Genomic DNA, 26,166 nt, shown 5'->3' on the forward strand with positions numbered 1-26,166 from the left:
TCACAGTAGTTCCAAATTTTGTTTCATCTGCAGAAATTGAAACTCTGCCCTGTGCACTCAAGTCTAGGTCATTCATATGATCAAGGAAAGCTGTGGTCCTAGTACCGACTTTTGGGGAACTGCACTGTATACCTTTCCCCCAGTCCAATAAATAACTTCACTACTTCGCCCTGTTTGCTATCAATCAGCCAACTCCTTATCCATGTTGCTAGTCACTTTTATCCTATGAAGTTAGTCAAACACAAATTTGTTTTAACAAACCAATAATGATTGTCATTTATTAATCCATGTTCTTCCAAGTGACAGTTCACTTTGGCTGGGCTTATGGAGCTGGATTTTACGGGGTGGGTGGGGTGGGGTGGTGGTGTTGTGGACTGCTTGCCCTCAGAACAAAAACCAGCTGGCAGCCGACGCACCTGGAAGAGGCCCGATTGGCTGGCAGCTCTACAGTCCCAGCAGTGGCAGAGCCGAGTAGTGGGTGCTGCCGAGACTGCAAGGAGGAGCAGGGAGAAGAGCGATGGCTGCCAAAGACAGAGAGAAGTCTTGGATCTTGGAGCGGAGATGGATTCAAGAGCTCAGGGTCGGGGGGGAGGGGGGGGTGGGGGGGCGCGGTGACATCTTGTGGAGGGGGTGATGCATACAGGCACCCCCAAATAACGTGTGCTCTCCTACCTGCCTGCCTTTTTTCAACTTGGCCTCAAAACAAGCTTGCCCACCTGCCTCCACCATCCGTGTTATGGCATGAGCAGTGTAATATCCTGGCCAACTGGCTTGGTTACAAGCTCATTTGACTTTAATTATTTATTGTAGTAAGGTGGGCCTGCTGCCGAATTTATCACCCACATCTGAAATTTGGCTAACTGGCCTGCAGTTATCCAGTTTCTCTCTCTCCCCATTTTTTAACAGGGCTGTAATGTTTTCAACCCTCTAGTCCTCTGGCACCACTTCAAAGCCAAAGGACAATTGAAAAATTGTGATCAAAACTTCTACTATTTCTATCCTTAGTTCTCTCAACAGCCTGAGATATATCCCGTCTGAACTGAGTGATTTTTTTTTTTGCTTTGAGCATTGTATTTAACCATTATTTAACCATTTTATCCCATCCAATTTCTCTATTATCTCCTGCTTTACTCAGCATTCTTTAATAAAAACAAATGCTATGTATTCATTAAGTACATCAGCCATGTCCACTGCCTCCACAAGGTTTCCTTTTAAGTCCGTTATTGGCCCCAACTTTCCTTTGATTATCCTTTTCTGCTTTATATGTTATTAGAAGACTTTAGGATTCCCTTTTATGTTACCAACTACTCTTTCCTCATGCAATCTCTTTGCCCTACTCATTTGCTTTATCAGTTTTCATCTGCACTTTCTGTAATCACTTGCATCTCAACTGTATGATGAACCAGATATGTATCATGTTTTTCTGTTTCACTTTAATTTCAATTTCTTTAATCATCCAGGGAACTCAACCTTTACATGCCACTCCTTTCCCTCTCCTAGCAATAATGTGCCTAGTGTGTAATTGATCCATCTCATTGGTTGGCAGCTTTCCGTTGTTTTATATAATATTTTACCTCTCAATCTTTGTTTCCACTGCACTTGAGCCAGTTTCCACTCAGATGCACAGAATTTGTCGTCTTTCCAGTTCAGTAACTTCACATTAGAATTTTCCTAGTCTTTTCCCATAATTTCAAGCAGAGCTAAGTAGGGTAATCAGTAAGCCTGTCCTGGTCAGGATTCTTCACTAGCAGCAGCCGAGACGAAAGGTAAGGCATTTTTATTCAAATGTTTGAAAGCTTTCCCAGAGAGCCAGGAGGAGCAGAAGTGTCCTTCTGACTCCATGGTTGTCCTGACCATTCCACCATTGCCCTTTCTAACATCACTGCTGAGAAAGAATTTCAGGTCCGCTGATGATGAAGTTGGCGACCCCGCAATCAGCATCATCAAATGAGCAAGTTGCCTGTAGAAGCAACACAAGTGTTGGCAGCTCATGCAAAGAAGTTACTAAGGCATGACACTGACTTTAATGCCGAGCCTGGACCTTCCAGCTGTAATGGATGCTGCCTGTGGGTCCAGAAGAATTTCCACCCCATAATTTCAATACTACCATAAAGAAATGGCAGATTCTTGATTGGCAACAATTGCACGTGCACCATTCTAGTAGATTCTCCTTCCTATTGTCACACCAAGCTTCTGTTCACAATATAATTTCACTGGAGTTTTTCTGTGCAGCAATTTTGTTCCTAGAGTGATTGATTATTAAGCCAGCTAACAAACAGACAAAGATGACAAAGAAAGATTTTTCAGAATTGCACTTTTATTTCTACAGGCAGAGGTACCTTTGTAAAATTATGTTACAAAGAAATACACATTTTGTGGGTTTCTTCTTTGGACCATTTCAAATTATCATCTACTCTTCAGCGGTGGACTAATGAGTAAAAAGAAAATGCAAATGGTTAAGTCAACATAATGAAAAGATTGTTTTAAAAATATTATTTATATTCTGACAAACAATGGAAATCATTACCAATACTTTTAGTTAATGTTTCTTAAGCTCCATTATTTATGCAGTTTTAAAATCAGTTGCTAACATACCTTCACACTTATTTCACGGCTTTTACTTCTAAGTTTGTTGACTTGAGACTCTGCAATGTCAGCACGTTCCTCGGCTTCCTCCAGTTCATGCTGCACCTTCCTGAATTTGGATAGGTGAATATTGGCCTGTTCCTCCTAAATGGGAAACAGTAGAAGAAATAATCAGATTACCCATTAGAATGTTGACCGCAGGAGAATGTAACTGTTCACTAGGATAATTAGAAGTGTGAATCATTCACAAATGTTTTGACAAAAGAAATTGTGTGTTTGGAGTGGTGACCATCAGTTCCAATTCTGTGATCCACACATTTTGATATCTGTCGTCCAACTATTCACAAGCTACACCACCTTTTTATTCTTTGTGAGGTAAGACTGAATCATGAATTAGTTTATCACATTGTTCTTTTATATCTGAGACCTGAATTTGAATCCAGTCTAGATTGGACGAAAGTCTCTGTGCACTGATAGGGCATTACTTTGTGCAGTGTGTTTCAATATTTTCTTTATATCTGGGACTTCAGTCTACATGTTGACAAAGGAGAACATTTTCACTTTCTGAGCTGCCTTATGACTTTTTACAGCCCTTTATTAGTTCGTTCAATGCTTGGCTTACACCTCAAAAACAGGCACAATGTAGTCTAATTTCTGCGCCAAAATATTCCCATATGGATGCAAAACAACATATGAAGTAGGTAATGAAGTAGGTGAAACTTCATAATTAGTTTCACAAGTTCCATAAGAAATGCATTTGGAGTCTGGATTATAGAAAATGCAATCCTGATATTCAAAAAAGTGAAACATGAATCAGGAAATTATAATCTGACTCTACTGGGAAAAATGCTCAAGGGCATTGCACAGTGCTGTCCCCCAAAGAACAATAGGTCAAACCCCACTCATTTCTAGAATTCTTTGGAAATATGGTGGATGAAGGTTACCCATTGGATTTCAGGAACCATGTGTAAATCTTTAAAATCCCAACAACAAATTTGCCAGGTAAACTGAAAATTTCCTTGACAGTAGAGAGTTGAAGATGAAAATAAATTGAAGAGCACAGTCACGTGTGATTTCTGATCTGAATGCCATGTTCAAGGTTTCTTCTGTTCACAATGGTGTTGTAGTCAGATGACAAATATAAAAGGAGATTAAGTGCAATCACATCCAGGCCAAGATAGAATAAAGAAAGGATATGTAAATTAGTGAAAGGAGATGGCCTGATAAACTCAATGACCTACTATGTTTTCTGTATAAACAATTTTTTTGATATTCCTGACTTTCCTTTAGTGTGGATTGCATGAGTTCTTTACACTACAGAAAGAAATCTTGAATATTTGAAGTCTGTGGGCAGAATTTTACACCGGCTGGATTTTACGATCCCACCGTGGTCAATGGACTGTTGAATGGCTCACCACATTTCACGACACCGCTCCCACAGAGATGGGGCCATAAAATTCTGTCTTAAACTTTAGCTTTATAAAATAATTTTTAAAAAAACATTTTGAAGGGTAAATTCAACTACAGTCCTAGTTACTTACAGTCTCCTCGCATTGCCGCTTGTAGGCCTTAACTTTCAGCTGCAGCTTGTCAACCAAATCCTGTAGTCTCAGAACATTTTTCTTGTCTTCTTCTGTCTAAATGATGCAAAAGAGGGAACAGTTATATTGTAAAAGTAATGATTACTACTAATTCCCACAATGACGTTCCTACTCCAAATAATGAACTTCCAAATACCTGGTAAGACAGTTCCTTGACTCTCCTTTCATATTTGCGGACACCTTTGACAGCATCAGTGCTTCGTTTCTGCTCAGCTTCCAGTTCATTTTCCAGCTCGTGCACCTAAACCAGTCACCAAATGGCATTAATTATTTTACATCCATGCAAGATTCATACTCCCGCTAAATTATGATTCTTGTTTTGTTGCTAAAACCTCAACTTCTTCAGCAAGCAGCATACAATAGTACAATCTTGTCGCTTACCCTAGCCTCCAGTTTCTGGAGTTGTTTCTTTCCTCCTTTCATTGCCAGCTGCTCAGCCTCATCCAGGCGGTGCTGCAGGTCCTTCACTGTCTGCTCAAGATTCTTCTTCATTCGTTCAAGGTGGGCACTGGTATCCTGTTCCTTCTTTAGCTCTTCAGCCATCATGGCAGCCTTGTAACCGTGAGGTAATGGGGCAAATCATTATTCACGCTTAAACTTGAAAAAGTACGAAGATAGCAACCGAAGTAGGACAAATCACCATTTGTGAAAATGTAAATAAATAATTTAACTTCTGGCTTACATCTGTGATAGCCTTCTTTGCTTTTTCTTCAGCATTCCTTGATTCCTGAATTATATCTTCCATTTCAGTTTGGAGATGATTCAGGTCAGCATCCAGCTTCTTCTTGGTGTTGATGAGACTTGTGTTCTGCAGGAAAAATCAGTTTGTAAGAACTTGTTTTGTAGGATGTGTAAACTGCAAAAATAAAAAGAATGACTTAAAATTTAATGTAGCTGCTTGGCTTTCTCAGAAGCAAGAACCTCAGCAGTGAGTCAGTGGCCGGAGCTGCTGGCTTCATATGTGTCAACTTTGGCATTCCTTTTTGGACCAGAGAAAGCAAGAGTGTACCCCCTCTTTCCAAGGAAGTGTTCAGCCTCCCCCAGGACAATTACCGCCCATTCCCAAGCCTTCATGATCTGCAGGCCTGATTGCCAACATAATGCTAGCCCAGCTTGCCAGCCTATGCATCTTCCAGACCGCAGTCTTTTCCTTCCAGATCACAGGCTTCTACGCCTTCCCAAACACGGCCCTCTCCCCATCATTGTTGGAGCTTTCTCCAAAGGACTGACTTTTGATCAATCCTCCTGGCAGCAGCCAAAACCTTCCTTTGGCTGGCTGCTATCCGTGAAGCAGAGTTTAAAAATGTTCATGAAATTCTGCCATTCAATTCAGCAAGAATTTCTACCTACCAAACTTTGGGGAGTGCTTTGGCTATTTTTGACCTCACCCACACCCTCTTAGCCTCTTTGGAAATATAGCCTGAATGTTGTCTGTGTCATCCAAGTTGACATTAGACAAACCTGAGAGTGCAGCAGCTGTACTCTCTCAGTGACATCAACAAGCTCTTGTTCAGCAATTTTGCGAGATCTATCTGTCTGTTCCAGTGCTGCCCTTATTTCTTCAATCTCAGCCTGCTGCAAGCCACTCCTGCGCTCAACCATGGCCAATTGCTCCTTTAAGTCTTCCTGGCTTCTGAGAGCATCATCCAGGTGTAACTGGGTATCCTGTTTAAATGACAGAAATATTTTGTCAGGAGATGTCATAATAAACTATAATATTCCTACAAAATTAACATAAATATGAATTAGCTTTTTGAATGAAATTTTAAGAGAGTTAATAACCTAAAACTGGTAACAGATTATAATTCTTACACTTTTCCAACAAGTTGGGTCATGAAAAAATGCCATTATATTTACAAAATTGACAGATGATACAATATTTAAAAATACTTTTCAAATTATTATAAATCAAAGACAAATGCATCATTATACAGACCTTTAAATGACCCTGAATGTTTCTGAGATGTTTCTGAGCTTCTGAAGCTTGACGGTTTGCATGTCCCAACTGAATCTCCATTTCATTCAGATCGCCTTCCATTTTCTTTTTGATTCTTAAAGCATCATTCCTGCTCCTGATTTCAGCCTCCAAGGAACTTTGCATTGTTTCTACAACTCTCTGGTGGTTCCTCTTCAACTGATCGATCTCCTCATCTTTCTCTGCAACCTTCCTGTCAACTTCAGATTTGATTTGGCTCATTTCCAGCTGAATACGGAGGATCTTGCTCTCTTCATGTTCCAGAGAAGCCTGCATAGGGAGTCAAACAAGAAAATGTTTTTTTTTCTGTGCTCTTCTTTTACTTCTAGCCTTTGAACATACAAACATATGAATTAGGAGCAGAAGCAGGCCATCCAGCCCTTGGAGCCTGTTCTGCTATTCAATAAGATCATGGCTAATTGGTTTCTGTTTCGAGTTCTACATTCTTATCTACCCCTGATACCTTTGATTCCCTTGCCTAACAAGAATCTACTTACCTCAGCCTTAAAAATATTCAGTGACACTGCTCCCGCTGCCTTCTAATGCAGAGTGTTCCAAAGTCACACAACTCATTGAGAGAAAAAAAATTCTCCTCATGTCTGTCCTATACTGGTGACCCCTGATTTTAAAACAGTGACCCCTAGTTCTGGACTCCCTCACAAGAAGAAACATCCTCTTCACATCCACCTTGTCAAGACTATTCAGGATCTTATATACTTCAGTCAAGTCACCCCCTCACTCTTCTAAACTCCAGTGGAAACAAGCCCAACCTGTCCAACCTCTCCTCATAAGACAATTCGCCCATTCCAGGTATCAACCTAGTAATCCTCTTCTGAACGGTCTCCAACATATTTACATCCTTCCTAAATAAGGAGACCAAAACGGCACACAGTATTCGAGATGCGGTCTCATTGCATTTCCCAATGGTCCTTTACAATTTTTGAAGCAATAGCTTCACATTTTTGGAAGGCTCCAGGTTTTCCCAAATTATTGACCAATACCTTTAAGCAACTGTGGTGAATAAAGTGCTGCAGCAGTCGATTTCCCTTTTACTGTTGGGAGGTATCCTTGAATATTGAATTAATCCCAGGAAGATGGAACAGATTCAAGGTAGCATTAGACCAGGAAAAAGAAACTACACTTCACCCAAATTCCAGTGGGAATCCAGACGATAAAGACATTCTAAGCCATAGTACAGAAATATGATGTTAGGGATGAGGCCAGGCAGTTAATTTTCTTTTGTGATCCTTTTATAAGGTCAGTATTTGTGGGGAAAAAAATGCCATTATCTAATCAATACCTGGTTATTTGTCCCATTATTGTTTTCACAATGTTGTTGGTTCAGAGCAGCTGCTACATTTACTTACAAAGCGAATTGCTGCACTCGAAAATGTAATTCATTGGCTTGGATTTTCCAGCCCCAAAATCGCAGGACCCGGGTGGGAGATGTGCCAGGCCACCCAAAAGTCCATTGACTTTCGGCAGGATCCAAATATCCCGGCCATTGTGTTAATCACTGAGATAGTTTCAGAGGGTAGAATTTTTCATCCTGCAGGTGGGCGCGTGCCCGACCTGAACAGGAGTGAAATAGTACGTGATGATGTCGGCCAAGCATCCCAATGTCATCACGCACTGTCGCAATCATTCGGTTGGCGGGTGCGCGTGCGCAAAGAGGCAGCAGCACACCTGCAAACAATTAAGAGGCCTATTAAGGCCCTTAAGCAATTAACTAAGTTGCATTTGTTGCTGCCTGCTCAATTGTTCAGTTGGCGGGCAGGCGAATAGGCCAGGCGGCCTTTGCATTTTTCACGAAACCTCATCCATGGGCGGGATGAGGTTTCCAATGGCCATTAAAAACAACAATTAAAAATTTTTAACATCCTTTTTTACATGCCCCTCTTCATGTGACTGAGTCACATGTGGGGACATGTTTATATCATTTGTAAAAAGTTTATTTTTGTATTTATAAATCTTCAGCTTCCTGAGGAAGCTCTGTGCCTGCAGGGAGCTTTCAGTGCGCGCTCCCCAGTGCATGCACTGACTTCAGCACTCACCCTCCTCCCGCCCCCACCCTGGCCCCGCTGAGGCTCTTAAGCGTGAAATTGCGGTTGGAGTCCAGTTGCATGTGGCGGTTGGTCTCGCAGCCATTCCCGGGCCCACCTGACACGCCCGCCCGACGAGGGGAAAGTCCTGCCCAGAATGTAATAAGCAGTTGTGCATGTGAACATATATTTGGTGTAAGTAGCCAGGAAGCATTTGAAGCTTCATAACCCCCTCCTTCTTCCACTTCAGAGTTTATGAATCAAATGTTAGCCTCCTTATTGCAATAAGCAAAAAAAACGAACTTCTGAGTTGTGAAAGCTTATCATTCTGTCTTGCAAAAATAGTATTCCATTGACATGGCTCAAAGCTATACTGGCCAGTTATAAACAACCATATGCAAATCTAGTGATTTTTCTGTTCTTCCAAGGAAAAGAAAACCATCTGATAATCACTCTCAATAGTTGCCATTTAGACCATTTAATGTGTTTCTTTTGAACTGATTACGCTTAGGTCTTTCAATCAATTTTAATGCTGTTCAATGCACTAACCAATTGTTGCAACCCGGTTATTCCATTTGGCAAATACTATTATTCAAATTTGGAACTTCTACTGTGTACAGCTAAAAAAATCATTAGTTTTACCTCTGCTTCCTCCAGAGCTGTCTGAATCTCACTCTTCTCCTGCTCAGCTGTCTTCTTTGCCTTTTCTAGCTCGTGAAGGGCCTTGCCGCTTTCAGCCAGGTGCTCAGTCAGATCAGAGATCTCCTCTGGTTTATGAAAAAAAAACGAAGGTTATCCATATTTTATGGGGATGAACTTAAGATTACAAAATAAAAATAGCAGTGGAATGATACAACTGATGTGAGACTGATTCCTGGAAGGTACAAAGTACAGTAGGCAAGAATAAAATCTTATTATAGGTTTTAAAACCAAGGAAAACACATATCAATTCAATAATGTTAACATTCTTAAATGTTTAAATGATAAAGATTTACGCTGCAGATTCTTGTTTTCTCGTTTAAGAGTTTCAAGTTGTTCCAGAGACTCCTCATATGCATTCTTCATCTTGAAGACCTCAGTACTCAGGCTGCGCGACTCCTTCTGAGCTGCTTCCAGTTCAGCCTGGCTTTCCTCAAATTTCTGTTTCCAGTCTGCCAGGACCTGTAGTGGACAGTTGCAAAAGTGGCAAATGAAATATAAAGCTGCAATTCTATATCAATACCAATGTGACATGATAGTTGTGGAGTATGGAGTGCCGACTGCAAGGCTGGAACTAAACTTTGGGCTGAAATTCATACTGATGACTCTCTTCTCTGTTGTAAATGGCTCTACAGCCAGGATTTTTAGGATGGTGGGATTTGCCTTCCCAACACTGCCTGCCCCACAGCCATTTAACATAGCCCCTTACTCGGAGGAAATCCTGCCTCAGAAAGCTGCTGGCCAAATTGATTGGTAAGCAGCTCCCTAGTCCCTGTAGTGCCAGAAGCTGCAGCCCCCAAAGTCTATGTCCTGGGACTCTGGGACCAGATAAGTTTAGAAGTTTCAATACAGAATGGGAAGGGGAGGCTCAGAGGGTGGGCAGGGGGGAGTAGGGATGTTCGTGGAGAGATCAGTGGTGGGTTGGGGGAGGAAGGACCTGCAGAGGCCAGTCATTTTGGGAGGGGTGGAGGGGGTGGAGCAAAAGTTAAAAAGAGGCTGCTGATGGAGGCGAGAAATGGCCCTTAAGTGGCTAATAACTGGCCACTTAAGAGCCTCAATGGCAAGGGCAGGCAGACCAGCCTGGGCCTTGCACATCTAAGCATAAAACTGCAGAGAGGTAGGGGCGGGTAGGAAACCCCTGCCTACAAACCCACCGGTGGGGTAACGTAAAACTTTGTCCCATGACTCTATGAATCTATTCTGCCTGTTGCAAGAAACTATATGCAAGTATGTTTAAGTCGAAGCATAAAGGTCTGCTTCTGAAAGGCGATGTTTTGCTAGATCAGGGTTAATGAACAGCATCTAATGATATCAGAAACGTTGAGTAATAATTTTGAAAGCGCCGAGGAGATAGAATTCAGTCTGAGTACATTTTAAACTTGTTTTCAAACATTGGAGGAGGAATGGGCTTTTCAGCCGTTTGAGCTCGTTCTGCCATTTTATGAAACAAGGCCACAACATGCTCATACCTTGTCAAAGTTCTTCTGCTTCTTGTCAAGAGCTGCTGCTGCTGAATTTGCCCTCTCCACATCTATCATAAGATCCTCCACTTCATTTTGCAATCTCTGTTTTGTCTTTTCCAAGGAAGCACATTTGGAGTTCACAGCCTCAATGTGTTCCTCTGCATCCTGCAGACGCTGAGCAAGCTTTTTCCTGAAATATACAAAACCAAAGATGTTGTAATAACATCATCTCAAATAATGTACGTAGCCGAATTCTCATTTTATTAAAACATACTTGGCCTCCTCCAGTTCCTCCGTGCGCTGGATCGCATCTGTTTCGTATTTTGTTCTCCACTGAGCGACTTCGCTGTTGGCCTTGGACATGCCACGTTGGAGCTCAGCCTTTGCCTCCTGTTCCTCTTCATATTGCTCACGGAGCAAATCACAGTCATGGCGGGCGGATTGCAGAGCATGTGCCAAAGCACCCTTAGCCTGAAATAATTACCAAGTTGGTGATGAAATAATTCTGTGATATACCTGCACAGGTAATATACCGGTGATTATTACCACATGAAGAATCCTTGTTACATTGCTTATGGACACAATAATTAGGAATATCATCACTTATAATGGTAGCATCTTAGGTCAATTACTAGACAATCACATCACAAAATGTATGAATTTTATGTTGTTGCAACTTGGAGAATTTAAATTGTTACAAAAATTAATTTAAAAAATGGAAATTAATTTACCATATTGCAAAGAAACTGTTCCAAAACTAAAATGGAAAATTTACTTTAATTATTCTGGTACCTTTGTTTCTTCCTCCAGCAGTCTCTTGAGTTCCTCAATCTGTTGAGTATATCCTTGTTTACTTCTTGTCAGCTGAGATACTTGGGCTTCTTTCTCCTCTACTTGGCGATTCAATTCACCTGCAAATCAAGAGAGATTCCAGGCAAAAACATTACAAAATTGTAAAGTCTATATTAATTGTGTTCAATTCTATGCAGGTGATGGGAATTATTTGGAAATTCACTTAGCACAGACACAGGACAACACTGTGATTGTTGTGTTAAGAGGTGTATGCTTGTACTGTTTAACTCTGTAAATAAATATAGAAGTGTGTAATGTTTGGCTCCAGTTCACTAACTAACTTTCTGGAATAGAATAAAAATGTAGCATTTTGTGGAATTTGGAAAATAACTAATAAATACCGTTTTCTGTTGCGAGACGTGCTCTTTGAGTTGATAAATCATTGATCAAACGCTGATGCTCATCATGTTTGGTCTTCAGTTCGCTGACCTGGTCTTCAAGAGTCCGGGCAACTTTCTCAAGGTTTGCCTGAAAGCAATATACAGAATTCTCAAAGGATGTGAAAACAAACAGGCAACAGTTATTAAACATAACTATATGAAGGACTCGGGTTTAGCAACATTCAGAACCTTACCTTGTTTTTAGACACTGATTCCATATTGCTAGCAAGGTCATCAATTTCCATCTTTAGCTCACTCTTTTCCTTCTCAAGCTTCTGTTTCACACGTTGCAGGTTGTCAATTTGTTCCCCAAGCTCTGCGACACTATCAGCCTGTTTCTTACGAAGAGCAGCAGCCGTGGCTTCATGCTGTAGGGTCGATTCTTCCAAATCGCGACGCATCTTCTGAAATTCTGTTTCCCGTTTCTTATTCATTTCAATCTGTGTTGCAGTTGCACCGCCAGCTTCTTCTAGTCGTTCACTGATCTCCTCAAGTTCCCGGGAAAGATCAGCCCTTTGTTTCTCAGTCTTGGCACGAGAGGCACGTTCAGCTTCAATTTCTTCTTCAAGCTCTTCAATACGGGCCTAAAATAAATACTCATTGATTATAATCTTAGAAAAAGTAATACAGTTCATGAACATAACCTTTACAAAGGAAGCATCGATAATTTTACTGGACACATAAATCACCTGTAATTCTTTGATCTTTTTCTGCAGCTGGGAAGCCAAAGCTTGCTCATCTTCAACTTTGCTTTGAAGTTGGCTGATTTCAAATTCCTTCCTTTAATAATGATTGAAAAATTAAACTAGATCATTCAATTGGCGTATTTCTGTATTCTTAATAAACCCACCCAAGAACCTGTCTTTGCTGACCTGCTTGATACCAGGGAATATATAAAATGTAATCTTAATTCCTTAGTTATTACCATAATAGTTTCTATGAAGAATACTCTGGTTTGAGCAATTACATTGGGAAAGGTGCATGGGTCAATCAGAAAAATATCACAACATCAAATGATTGAGTTAATAAACGTCTTCTGACTGAAGATCCAATATCTCCAAAATGAGTTCCATGTTCTTATCAACAGTTCAAGTAATAAAAAGAATTGAAAGCAATGCGAGCAAAAAACAACATAAATACTGACTTTTTTAGCTTCTCATCCAGTTGCTGTTTATCATTCTCCAAATCCATTATGGTTTCTTGTGACAACTTCAAATCACCTTCAAGCTTTCTCTTAGCGCGTTCAAGATCCATGCGAAGTTTCTTCTCCTGCTCTAGAGAACCTTCGAGCTTTATAGCAAAAGAAAAATATTTGATCAGAATTTGGCTCACAGAATGACAATATCCTCAAATCCATTTGATCCAATGTGTTGAAAAAACAGTTACATCATCAACTTGTTGCTCCAGCTTAGTCTTCGTTTTGGTCAGAGTGTTGACTTTGTCCTCCTCTGCCTGAAGGTCATCCAAAGTCTGTTGATGGGCCTCTTGGAGGGCTTTCTTTTCCTTAGTTACTTTAGCGATATTTTCATCAAGAGTAGCCATCTCTTCAGTGAGGTTTTTAACCTTCATTCATCAAATATAAAACATAAAGAATTTCATGCACTGTAACCAACATGTATGAATATTCTGCTGTAACCTATATATTTTTTAAAATCATCTATTCATACCTTGTTCTCAGTGGCATGTTTTTCTTTTTCAACTTTGGCTAAAGTGAGCTCCAAGTCATCAATATCTTTCTTCAGTTCTGAACACTCGTCCTCTAGTTTTCTCTTCTTGGCTGTAAGTTCAGCATTTATCTCTTCTTCATCTTCCAATCTTTCATTAGCTTCCTTCAATTTAGCTTCCAGTTGAATTTTATTCTTAATTAATCCTTCAGACCTTTCTTCTGCATCTGCCAGAGTTTCACTTTCCTGCACAAAAGTGATACAGTTAATTATAACAGGCAATGTTTTTATATGTTGTATACAAATTTACTATATTAAAATGATAAACATTGGTACCGCTTGGACTTGGAGTTCAAGATCATTCTTTTCCTGTACAATAGCCACCATTTTCTCTTCTAATTCCTTCCTCCGTGCTTCAGATTTGGCAAGTGCCTCCTTAGTTTTCTCAAACTCATCTTTCATATTCGCCATTTCCTTCTCAGTTTCAGCACTCTTCAGAAGAGGTTTGATCTTGAAATACAATTGCATCCATGGCCAGTGTTTGACATTCGTGAAGGAACGGATGTTGTACTGCAGAGTGTACAATGCTTCCCTGAAGGATGTAATTAGACAGGGAAACAGAGCTCATACCAATCCTTCAATATCTTTTGTGCAATAGTGAAATGGTACTGCATTTAGAAAAAGTTTTTTGCTGGCAATTACATTTTTGTTCGTTAATAAGTGATGATACCTACCTCCTTTCCATCATTCTCTTAAATTCAAGCCTCATTAGGTATCCACGGCAAATAGCCTGGGTACGGGTAACGAGTTGTGCCAACTTTTCATCTCTCATCTCTTCAAGTGTACCCAAGAGACCAGCCTTGAAGAACACCTTAAATACATTAAAGTGAGTGTTCACCTTTCAGTTCAATTTTCAAAATGCAATGAATTAAAAAACAGATTCAATTTGGTTTTGCATTATTGAATGGATGCCAGAAAGTTTGTGTTGCATTTGCAATGTGTGCAATTGCTTTGTTCTCATCCTAACAGAGCAGTTTGTAGTGGGTCTGGAATAGCTCCATATATCTAGTTCCAAAATAATGCAGGAGCAATAAAGAAAATTTATTGCTCCTCAACTTAAATTTAAAGCTGTATTTATAGGTTAATCAGCCTATTAGTGAAAAAATAAGATTTTAAACAATATTACCTTAGTGTGTCCAAATTTGTACTGTGTATGATCTACATCAATGGATCCCAGCAGCTTCTCAGAAGCCTTCTTGCTATCAATGAATTGACCTTCGGGAATGGCACTTGCATTAAGAACTCTGTATCTGTATTAGAGGTTTAAGCATGTTATTGTTTTTCTCTTTAGGATTGCATATACTCAATCATTTCATAAGAGTTTTTGAGTTTCACTACCTTTGCTTGAAGTCACCGTAGATGATTCTGCTTGGGAATCCCTTTCTGCAGATTCTGATGCCCTCCAGCACACCATTACACCTCAGTTGGTGTATGACGAGGGAGTTCTCCATAGCACCTGATGGATGCAAAATAATGATTAAAATGCAGCATACCAAACAATTTCTTATAACCTGTTAGTGTTAGAAACAGAGATCTGTACCATTATTGATTTCATTTGTGACTTATTTCCTCAAAAATGTTTAATATAGGAAGGACGTCACACTTGCCTGGTGTCTTTGTCTCATTGGGGATGATACAGCGCACAAAATGTGGATGCGTAGTTCTCAGGTTAGCCATCAGCTTGCCTAAATTCTCCTGTAGGTGAACAAGAAAGTAATATTGATCTCCAGTTTTATCTCGTTATTAATAACTGTTATACAAGACTGACCAACTAAATGATTATATTTAACACACTTGATTAATTATTTGCTCACTCACTCAAATTTATTAACACTTAGTTCACTACATATTGTCCTGTACATGTCAGAGAAAATCATACCCTAAACAGAGCAGATACTGTCTGGAAGGAAGAGCCCTTCTTTTTGCCACCTTTCTTGGCACCAGCTTCTGCTACAAAGAAGCAACAAATATATTTGTTTTAAACTGATTAGAAAACAGAAGAATACAATGTTAACAAAAAGGAATACTCATATTTGAGTGTAACAGAATTTTACCTTCAGCGGTTACAACATAAAGATGACCCAGTAGTTTCACTGATGATTTCTGGAATAGTCCAATTACAGTTTCATTCAGGGGGTCCTTGTTCTTGTCCAGCCAGCCAGAAATGTTGTAATCCACAGTGCCAGCATAATGGACCAATGAGAAGTGAGCTTCAGCCTTTCCTTTGGCAGGCTTGGGTTTCTGGAAGTTGTTTGACTTACCAAGATGTTGATCATACAGTTTATTCTTGAAAGAAGTGTCAGAGGCCTTGGGGAACATGCACTCCTCCTCCAGGATTGAGAAGATACCCATGGGCTGGGGCAATGACAAAGTTTATTACCATTGAGACATTGGAACTGATAAAATAATGTCTATGTAAATGTATTTCAATTCTAATTAATGTTTTGCATGATGTTACTGACCTTCTCAATGAGTTCAATGCAAGCAGCTAGGTCCATACCAAAGTCAATGAATTCCCATTCAATTCCTTCCTTCTTGTACTCTTCTTGTTCCAGAACAAACATGTGATGGTTGAAGAACTGCTGCAGTTTCTCATTAGTGAAGTTGATACATAACTGTTCCAAGCTGTTGAACTGAATATTTAGAGCAATTTAATGTCTTATTTAATCATTGGATTGCCTTTTCAGTGTTGTTAATCTTAAATAATTTATTTTGTTGATATTTATGTTTCTGATTCTTACATCAAAAATTTCGAACCCAGCAATATCCAGCACACCAATGAAAAACTGTCTGGCCTGCTTTGTGTCCAATTGCTGATTGATACGGACAACCATCCACAAGAACATTTTCTCAAAAATTGATTTGGAAAGGGCACCAACCGCATTGTAGACCTGAAAGAATACAATATACTTTTCAGCCAAAAGCAGCACCTTAAATTAAATGTATTAAAGATTTACACACATGTTATTTTCACTAAAATTCTTGGAAACTGTACCTGCTGAACAGTTTGACCTTTGGTCACAAATTCATTGCCAACTTTCACCCTTGGATAACATAAAGCCTTTAGCAAATCTGCAGAGTTGAGGCCAGTTAGGTAAGCAACTTTGTCGGCATCTAACAAAACAGAAAGGAGAATCCAATAGATTAGTGTATAATATCTAATTTTATATTTGGAATGCTGTTATGCAATAAACACCGAAATAAAATTTAATTTTGTTTCATTGGGATATTTTACATCAATGCTGGGAGGTCTTATGGCACAGTGGCTAGCACCCCTGCCTCTGATTCAGAAGCTCTGGATTTAAGTCCCACCGCAGGACCTCCAAGGCAGGTGCAATCATAACGCAGCCAAACAGGTTGCGTATCAACCTGCAAATCTTTCCAACACATGCCAAAGGCAGGTGGTAAAAGTGGGGAAATTCCTAGTCACCTATATGATGAAAGAAAGTTGGAGCATCTACCAGCAATATTCATCACTTCAGTCTACATTACACCATTCATGTAAAATTGCATGTTGCCACAGCAACTCAGGTTCTCTGAGTGAACTGTAAGACACCACTGCTGACCTTTAGATCAATGCCCACACATTTTCAAAACAGTATTCAAGACAATAATGCTTTTCAGGTTGACAAGTGCAAAGTTTTGTTCCTGCTTCAAATAGTGAATGATAAGTCATGACTTTATTTCATTAGACTTTAGTTGATTTGGCTAGGTAGCTAGATTGTGGTCAGAATGATATCAATGGCTTGGGTTCAATCCCATGTTGACTATAATAGTTCATGGAGGCCTGCCATCTCGCCTGGCCCACACTTGTGGAGTGGTGCCCCTCAAGTTATATATAACCAATTGTCTCCCTAATGGAGAGCAATCTCTACGGTCCTTTGTGGACTATGGCAAATATTCTAGATGGACAGAGTAAATTAAGGATAGTACTTGTGCATGTTTATATCACAGGATGTCACAATATACACCAAAAGGTTACTTTTCAGTTGCAACCAATTATGTTTCTTGTTATGCAGAGTAATTGTGATTTAAAATTTAGTTTGTTAGGTGTACCCTGAAAAGGATTCCTCTGCCATTTTTCAGGGATCAGCTAAATTATGAACTGTTCTGATTCATCCATATTTTCTAATGGAGCCTACTGGTTTTCTTTCTTGTTACCTAGGTATATATGCAAAAGCCAATTAGGTCACTAGCTGTGGACAAAAGCCAAAAGTGTTAGGAAAGAACCTAAGCCATAGTGATTAGTTTTCACACACACACACACACACACACACACACACACACACTAACAATGTAGAAATACCAAAGTGAAATCTCAAAGTCTTCAGCTTGCGGAAAGAACAGATTTGCCAGCCAGTAATGCTCAGCATGTCTAGATGAAATAACTGATTAAAGGGGCAATGTTCTCTATCTCTGCAATCTGATTGGCTGAAGGGATCATGATACTTGCTGTAGGCATACAGAAACTGGACTAATAAAGAAAATGCAGACAATTCCTTCCAGTTTTAATAATGGCCCAGATTTTGCGGTGGCCATGGCAGTAAAACTGTCAGTGTTCGCCATCATTACCCCACTGACGCTGACAGAAACTTTGGGAGTCTACGCATGCATAGAATCATGTGGAAATTGAGTCTGTGATGTTCAGGTCCCCAATCTGCAATCAAGGGAAATGAATTGAACTAATGGAAACTTCCATTCTTAAGCTGTTAGTTTCATTGTAAATAGCTTGAAAATGTATACCTTGTTGCATGACATAAACTGGGCTTTTAATTGTATACTAAATCCATAATTACTGTTAAACAGCTTCAGTGGCCCCAAAAGATTAATTTTTATATTAGTTGAATGTCATTGCTCCAGGAGGATAAGGACTTCCACCTTTTTTAAAATACAGATAAGCAATTTTGAAAGCTTGATTATTTGATATTTTAGCTTCTATCTTAATCCAACCATAATCATTTATTTCACTATTTGAAGATTGAAATTATGAGTGAAAGATAAAGTTTTTATAACTTTCTGGATTTCTGTCTGGAAGAACACTTCAATGTAATTCATCAATTACCCTCCTTGCTGCCCTCACTGCTACTGCACACCTGGCAATCCGCTTAATTTGGCAACAGATTATTGGGAAGGGGAGGTCCACATCATATACTTCTATTATGACACAGCCCATGGCAAAGGCTGAGTTGTTAAAATCCCAGAGGAAACCTGAAATAAGTGTAATAACCCATTTTTGCAATTTGTATGTCTTGAAATACAGGCTAAGATCACTGAGTCTCAAGAGGTTTTTTATAAAACTAAACTAAACATTTATTAACACAAGAAAGATTGTAAGCACATACATATGTCTACAAAATTACTACTATAATAGCTACAAAAGTCCCCTAATTAATCTGACTCTCAGTTACACCCCCGTTAAAGCAACTGTAAAACACATAGGCCAGGATTTTCCCCTCGGCGATTTGGGGGCGGGGCCCACTCACTGAGGGGAAAATGATGCGGGATGACATCAGGAGGAATCCCTGACATCATCCCGGTCCCTTTAAATTTTTAGGAAGGAGGGCAGACAACGAAATCAGCAGTCTGCCCGCCAACCTGTCAATGGCCAATTGAGGCCATTCACAGGCTAATTAAGATAATTAAAGATCTGCCCGTCCAACCTTAAGGCTGGCGGGCAGGCCAGGAGCCCCAGCGGGCTCCAGATTATTCATGAAACTTCATCCACTGACGGGATGAAGTTTCATGTCCGTTTTTTAAAAATGTTATAAATTTTAAGTGTTTATTATTAACATGTCCTATCTCGTGTTACATTGGCACACGAGGGGGACATGTTAATAATTTTAATATTTTTCTATTTTTTCACTTTAGTAACCTGCCACGAATCTCCCTGAGGTAGCACTTTGCTCTTTCGCGTGCGTGCGCAAAAGAGCGCACTTTGACAGATAGGGATCCCCTGCACCCCCCTCCCCACACAGGAAGCGCTATGCACTTCCTGTTGGGAAGGCCGCTGGGCAGGCCTTCATTGGCCCGTCCACTCAAAATGGCAGCGGGCCCCATTTCCATGGCGGAGGTTGGCTGACTGCCCGCCACCAAGCCAGTGGGGCCCGCATGCCATCTGAGGACAAAATTCTGCCCATAGATTTAACAGTCCTCTGGTAAAGCACACCCTGGACAATCACATTCAAAATCGTTTTCTTTCAGCTCTGGGTCTTTGCAGACAGACTTGGGGCTTACAGGCTGGGGACTTCTCACACTTGTTGGATCGTAAAATGCCTCTCCCTTACACACAATCTCCTTTCTCCTTTATACATATCTTTCTCTTTGAATGTACATTTTCCATTGTATCACTAGGCTTTTAACTGTACCTCTTCTAACAATAACATCCTTTCATCCCACCAATTTTATTAGTAAGCTGAAAAAAAATAAACACATTGCTTGGCATCCTCTAGCTAGGTTTAAGATTTCACCCACAGCCTTGAATGGTTTCTTTTAACAAATGCAAATTTACACTTTACCTTCTACCCTCCTTACGTTTACCTAATACCATCTCAAAACTACTATACATCAAAGCACCCAGACTAGCTGTCTTTAATCCAATTAAGGCACACACAGACACACACATAGACACACATCCCACTAGAACTCAATTTTAAAAAATAATTTCCAGTAACATTATAGACATTAATATCTCTTCATGACAAATAACAGGATCTTTGAGAGCAGCTTTCTTTGAGGTCAGCAGCTCAATTTTGGCCTATTAATTCCATAAGCAACACAGTTCCAAAAAGTTAAAATAACTTCAATATTGTATTTGATTATAAATTGAAACAAAATATACATTTGATTCATTAAAACATTATTCTAAGTGTATAAACTTTCATAAATACTGCAGTGAAATGAGATGTATGTAACTCTTACCTTCTGTGCCATCAGGCTCAGCCTGCTCCTCACGCTGTTTTTGCTTGAATTTCATGTTCCCAAAGTGCATTACTGCACCAGTGAGTTTGTAGATGCCCCATTTCTCCTCATTGGTGAAGCCCAAGATATCAATAGCAGTCTTTAAACCCAAACAGTAGAGTTAGAATCCAACAAAAATAAGCTACTTTTTGTAATCTGAAACAGTTTCAAACAGTTTAAAATAGTTTCATCTACTTAGTTATGGAAACATGGAAATTTACTTTAAAATATTGTTCTGCCACACATTCTACCTCAAACTCTAAATTTTAATTTTCTTTCTGACATCATGGATAAACTTTACTTGTTTTTGTCCTTATTGACTTATATTCCATACCAGCTTCATTCTTGCCATGCTTTATTCTAGCAAGATGAAATATTGACGCTGACTGCTTGAATTTTTACATACTCTTGGAGGCACGAGTCAGGATAAGAAAATACAACTAAAGATGTACAGCTGATACTCACATCAGTTGCCACCAACTCTTCAGTATCATCAATACTTTTGACACTAATCTCACCCTGGCTGATGAAGTGATAATCATAGGGGTTGGTGGTAATGAGACAAGCCTCTGCAGAAAGCAAAACAAATGTTTTGTCAGAAGAATTATGATTAACAGACTGTAAGTTCCATATCCCCCAATTTTACAGTCAGGCTTTCCCTCTTCCATTCACTCAATGTGTTAAATTCAGTTTTAATTCAACATTTACTGGTATTTATGAGACTAACACACTATTGAGTGCATTTGTAAAATGTATATCAGATAAAGCTGAAAGTGAAGTGTGAAAATAGCATCTTTAAATATAAGATAATGCCAGATTTTATTTAAATCAATCTTTTTTAAAATTCATCTTTGGATTCTGGGCTTCACTGGCTGGGCCAGCATTTATTGCCCAACCCTAGTTGCCCTTGAGAAGGTGGTGGTGAGCTGCCTTCTTGAATCGCTGCAGTCCATGTGGTGTAGGTACACCCACACTGCTGTTAGAAAGGATGTTCCAGAATTTTGACCCAGTGACAGTGAAGGAACAGCGATATATTTCCAAGTCAGGTTGGTGAGTGACTTGGAGGGGAATGTCCAGGTGGTGGTGTTCCCATCTATCTGCTGTCCTTGTCCTTCTAGATGGTAGTGGTCGTGGGTTTGAAAGGTGCTGTTGAAGGAGCCTTGGTGAATTCCTGCAGGGCATCTTGTAGATGGTACACACTGCTGCTACTGTATGTCAGTGGTGGAGGGAGTGAATGCTTATGGATATGGTGCCAATCAAGTGGACTGCTTTGTCCTAGATAGCGTTAAGCTTCTTGAGTGTTTTGGGAGCTGCACTGATCCAGGCAAGTCGGGAGTATTCCATCAAATTCCTGACTTGCATCTTGTAGATAGTAGACAGGTTCTGGAGAGTCAGGAGGTGAGTTATTCGTTGCACAATTCCCAGCCTCTGACCTGCTCTTGTAACCACAATATTTATATGGCGAGTCCAGTTCAGTTTCTGGTCAATGGTAAACCCCAGGATGTTTATGATGGGAGATTCAGTGATGTTAATACCATTTAACATCAAGAAGTGATGGTTGGATTCTGTCTTGTTGGAAGTGGTCATTACCTGACACTTGTGTGGCGTGACTGTTATTTGCCACTTGTCAGCCCAAGCCTGGATATTGTCCAGGTCTTACTGTATTTGACATGGACTGCTTCAGTATCTGAGGAGTCGCAAATAGTGCTGAATATTGTGCATTCATCAGCGAACATCCCTACTTCTGACCTTATGATGGAAGGAAGGTCATTGAAGCGGCTGAAGGTGGCATGGCCAAGGATACTACCCTGAGGAACTCTTGCAGCTGAGATGTCCTGGAGCTGAGATGACTGACCTCCAACAACCATAACCATCTTCCTTTGTGCTAGGCGTGACTCCAACCAGCAGAGAGTTTTCCCCCTGATTCCCACTGACTCCAGTTTTGCTAGGGCTCCTTGATGTCACACTCAGTCAAACGTGGCATTGATGTCAAGGACAGTCACTCTCACCTCATCTTGGGAGTTCAGCTCTTTTTTCGATGTTTGAGCCAAAGCTGTAATGAGTTCAGGGGCTACGTGGCCCAGGCAGAATCCAAACTGGGCGTCAGTGAGCAGATTATTGCTAAGCAAGTGCCACTTGATTGCACTGTTGATGAGACCTTCCATTACTTTACTGATAATTGAGAGTAGACAGAGGGGTGGTAATTGACTGGGTTTGATTTATGCTGCTTTTTGTGTACAGGACATACCTGGTCAATTTTCCACATAGCCGGGTAGATGCCAGTGTTGTAGCTGTACTGGAACAGCTTGGCTAAGGGCGCGGCAAGTTCTGAAGCACAAGCCTTCAGTGCTATTGCTGGAATATTGTCAGGGCCCATAGCCTTTGCAGTATTCAATGCCTTCAGTTTCTTAACACCAAGTGGAGTGAATTGAATTGGGCTGTAGACTGGCATCTGTGATGCTGGGGTTCTTTGGAGCAAGCCGAGATCGGTCATCCACTTGGCACTTCTGGCTGAAGATGGTAACAAATGCTTCAGCCTTATCTTGTGCATTGATATGCCGGGCTCCTCCATCAATGAGGATGGGGATATTTGTGGAGCCTCCTCCTCCGGTGAGTTGTTTAATTGTTCGCCACCTATCACAACAGAATGTGACAGGACAGCAGAGCTTAGATCTGATCCGTTGGTTGTGGAATCGCTTAACTCTGTCTATCACTTGCTGCTATGCTGTTTGGCATGCTATTCCTGTGCTATAGCTTCACCAGGTTGACACCACTTTTCTAGGTATGCCTTGTGCTGCTTCTGGCATGCTCTCCTACAGGGTTGATCCCCTGGCTTGATGGCAAAGTGGGGGATATGCCAGGCCATGAGGTTACAGATTGTGTTCGAGTGTAATTCTGCTGCTGCTGATGGCCCACAGCAACTCATGGATGCCCAGTCTTGAGCTGCTAGATCTGTTCGAAATCTATCCCATTTAGCACAGTGGTAGTGCCACAGAACAGAATGGAGGGTATCCTCAATGTGAAGGCAGGAATTCATCTCCACAATGACTGTGCAGTGGTTACTCCTACCGATACTGTCATGGACAGTTGCATCTGCAGCAGGCAGGTTGATGAGGATGAGGTCAAGTATGTTTTTTCCTCTTGTTGGTTCTCTCCATCTGCCACAGACCCAGTTTAGCAGCTATGTCACTTAGGACTCGGCCAGCTCAGTCAGTAGTGTTGCTACTGAGCCATTCTTGGTGATGGACATTGAAGTCCCCCACCCAGAGTACATACTGTGCCCTTACCACCTGAGTGCTTCCTCCAAGTGGTGTTCAACATGGAGGAGCACTGATTCATCAGCTGAGGGAGGCTGGTACATGATAATCAGCAGGAGGTTTCCTCGCCCATACTTGACCTGATGCCATGACACTTCATGGGATCTGGAGTTAATATTGAGGACTCCCAGGACAGGTCCCTCCCGACTATATACCACTGTGCCACCACCTCGGCTCGGTCTGTCCTGCCTCTGGGACATTATCTGTAAGATGTGATTCCATGAGAATGACTATGTCAGGCTGTTGCTTGACTAGTCTGTGAGACAGCTCACCCAATTTTGGCACTAGCCCAAGATGTTAGTAAGGAGGGCTTTGCAGGATTGATAGGGCTGAGATTGCCGTTGCCATTTCCAGTACCTAGATCGATGCCGCGTGGTTCGTCCGGTTTCATTCCTTTTTTGTGACTCTGTAGTGGTTTGATACAACTGAGAGGCTTGCTAGGCCATTTCAGAGGGTGTTTAAGAGTCAACCACATTGCCGTGTGAACGCAGTTGTAGGCCAAACCAGGTAAGGATGACAGATTTCCTTCCCTTAAGGTATTAGTGAACCAGATGGGTTTTTACAACAATCAACAATGGTTATCATTTGACTTTTAATTCCAGTTTTTTTTATTGAATTCAAATTCCACCATCTGCCATGGAGTGATTTAAACCCAGGTCCCCAGAAGATTACCCTGCATTTCTGGATTACTAGTCCAGCGACAATACCGCTACGCCATTGCGTCCCTGCTATTTATAGGACAAGACTATGGTATATTGCAACAATCAATCTGTTAGAATTAATACTTCCCACATTAGCAAAAATAAAAAAAAATGAAGGTAGCGACATGCCAAAACTTCCATCCTTACCAACAATTTCTGGTTTGTAGTTGGTCATTATCTGATAGAAAATGTGGTAACTCCTTTCTGCTTTTAGCTGAAATGTTACTCTAGATTTTTCCAGTAGATCTAGAGAGAATGTACACATACATATATCAACATCCAAAAATTAAATTATGGCTGATATTTGCAAATCAAATTGTACTGAACTTACAGGTTTCAATATCAGCAGAAGACAGTTTCCCAGTGGTGCCGAAGTGAATTCTGATGAATTTACCCTGGAATGTAAAGATGATTTAAAGCATGATTTCACAACAGGTACACAATATAATTTCTACTATTGAACCATTCTGATTGTTACACTCGATTGCTTGCAAGTGTCCTGCACACCAGGGGCTACAATCTATGCAACTGCAGGAAATGTTCAAGAAACTTACGAAGCGAGACGAGTTGTCATTTCTCAGTGTCTTGGCATTACCAAAGGCTTCCAGCAATGGGTTGGCCTGGATGATTTGATCCTCCAGAGATCCCTGCAAAAATAGTTTAGATTAGTACAAATTGGAGCATTCACCAAGTCAAGAAATGAATTCCAACTAAACAACCAGAAATTGCCGAATTTTACTGCATCAATTTTCTTTTACCTGCATCTTCCCAGATTGTTGAACCTCTTTCTTTTTGGCCGCGTCACCAGAAGCTCCAACTGATGCAAAGTACTGGATGACACGTTTCGTGTTCACAGTCTTTCCGGCACCAGATTCTCCGCTGGACGGGGCGAGGGTAGAAATTAAGGAATCGAGAATTACTGGATTAATACAGCGATTTAAAAGGCGAGAATCAATTGCAATTTAATTGGTTAGCAACCAACCTCTGCGGGAATATATTAAACCAGCCACACTTACGTGATCAAAATGGACTGGTTTTCGCGATCTGTAAGACAAACGCAAGATCAACCCTCAAAGTGCAGAAAACAAAGTTTTTTTTGCCTAAGTTTATTCTCAATGAGAATGAAAACAATTCCGCGCTGAACACCCCCCAAAAAAAATCAAAGCCTTCATACACACCAGTTTGCATGAACTGATAGGCGTTGTCAGAGATGGAGAAAATGTGTGGAGGAGCCTCTTGACGCTTCTTGCCTCGGTAACCAGTCACAACCTCGGGATCGTACACTGGCAGCCACTTGTAGGGGTTCACAGTGACACAGAACAACCCAGAGTAGGTCTAAAGTCGAAGAAAGGAATTAAAAATCTTTAGTTTCTTCTATTATCGTTTTCATTTAACAATCTGAAGTTGCACTTACATAGATCATCCAGGCTGCGTAACGCTCTTTGAGGTTATACAGCACAGATGCCTCATTCAGGTGGGTCATCATGGCCATGTCCTCGATTTTATCGAATTTTGGAGGGTTCATTGGAAGGACATCGTCTTCTTTGACAGTTACTGTCTGAAAAATAACCCATACACCTGCCACGTTATTTAAAGGAATGTGGGTTTTGTGATGACAGTAAAGCGTTTCAGGATGATTTACCTCTTTTCAATTTTTCAACTCACCTTCTTGTCCACCAGAGTCTCCACAGTGGCTTTACCCCCCTCTCTGCTCTTGACTGTACCTTTAACGTACAATTCTTTAGGGTCGGGGACATAGCAGGCAGTTTTAGCATCGAATGGTCTGTTCTGAGCTTCCAGCCTCTCTTTATCGCTTTTACGCAAAAAGGACGCAGCCTTTCCAAACACTGCCATTTCCGCATCCCCCAT

At 40.7% G+C, this 26,166-nt stretch overlaps 1 protein-coding gene across 1 annotated transcript; it reads right to left on the bottom strand.

Annotated features, from left to right (window-relative positions):
* Nucleotides 1–2,297: 2,297 nt before the first annotated feature.
* On the bottom strand, nt 2,298–26,166 carry LOC121293604 (myosin-4-like). The gene is made up of 39 exons (XM_041216696.1): nt 25,963–26,166; nt 25,712–25,855; nt 25,476–25,632; nt 25,314–25,341; nt 25,056–25,176; nt 24,852–24,944; nt 24,629–24,692; nt 24,445–24,543; nt 20,745–20,848; nt 20,241–20,379; nt 16,318–16,436; nt 16,064–16,213; nt 15,785–15,955; nt 15,377–15,677; nt 15,202–15,272; nt 14,930–15,017; nt 14,661–14,778; nt 14,449–14,572; nt 13,997–14,133; nt 13,599–13,854; nt 13,266–13,508; nt 12,985–13,161; nt 12,743–12,888; nt 12,288–12,378; nt 11,793–12,182; nt 11,560–11,686; nt 11,159–11,277; nt 10,641–10,837; nt 10,373–10,556; nt 9,200–9,365; nt 8,847–8,971; nt 6,124–6,432; nt 5,649–5,852; nt 4,870–4,995; nt 4,569–4,739; nt 4,324–4,428; nt 4,128–4,223; nt 2,596–2,730; nt 2,298–2,428 (listed from the first exon to the last, which is right to left on the bottom strand). Exons 1-39 carry the CDS (start codon nt 26,164–26,166, stop codon nt 2,411–2,413), a joined length of 5,817 nt encoding a protein of 1,938 aa, XP_041072630.1. The 3' UTR covers nt 2,298–2,410.

Source organism: Carcharodon carcharias, chromosome 22, assembly GCF_017639515.1.
Source record: "Carcharodon carcharias isolate sCarCar2 chromosome 22, sCarCar2.pri, whole genome shotgun sequence".
Taxonomy (NCBI): Eukaryota; Metazoa; Chordata; class Chondrichthyes; order Lamniformes; family Lamnidae; genus Carcharodon; species Carcharodon carcharias.

What these genes read in the sequence shown, in the direction of transcription:
- LOC121293604 (XM_041216696.1), bottom strand. Translation starts at nt 26,166, where the DNA reads ATGGGGGATGCGGAAATGGCAGTGTTTGGAAAGGCTGCGTCCTTTTTG. An exon ending in TACAGCTGCTGCACTCTCAG is followed by an intron (nt 4,996 to 5,648) that starts GTTTGTCTAATG and finishes TTTTTCCTGCAG; the next exon opens with AACACAAGTCTCATCAACAC. An exon ending in TCCAGAAACTGGAGGCTAGG is followed by an intron (nt 4,429 to 4,568) that starts GTAAGCGACAAG and finishes TGACTGGTTTAG; the next exon opens with GTGCACGAGCTGGAAAATGA.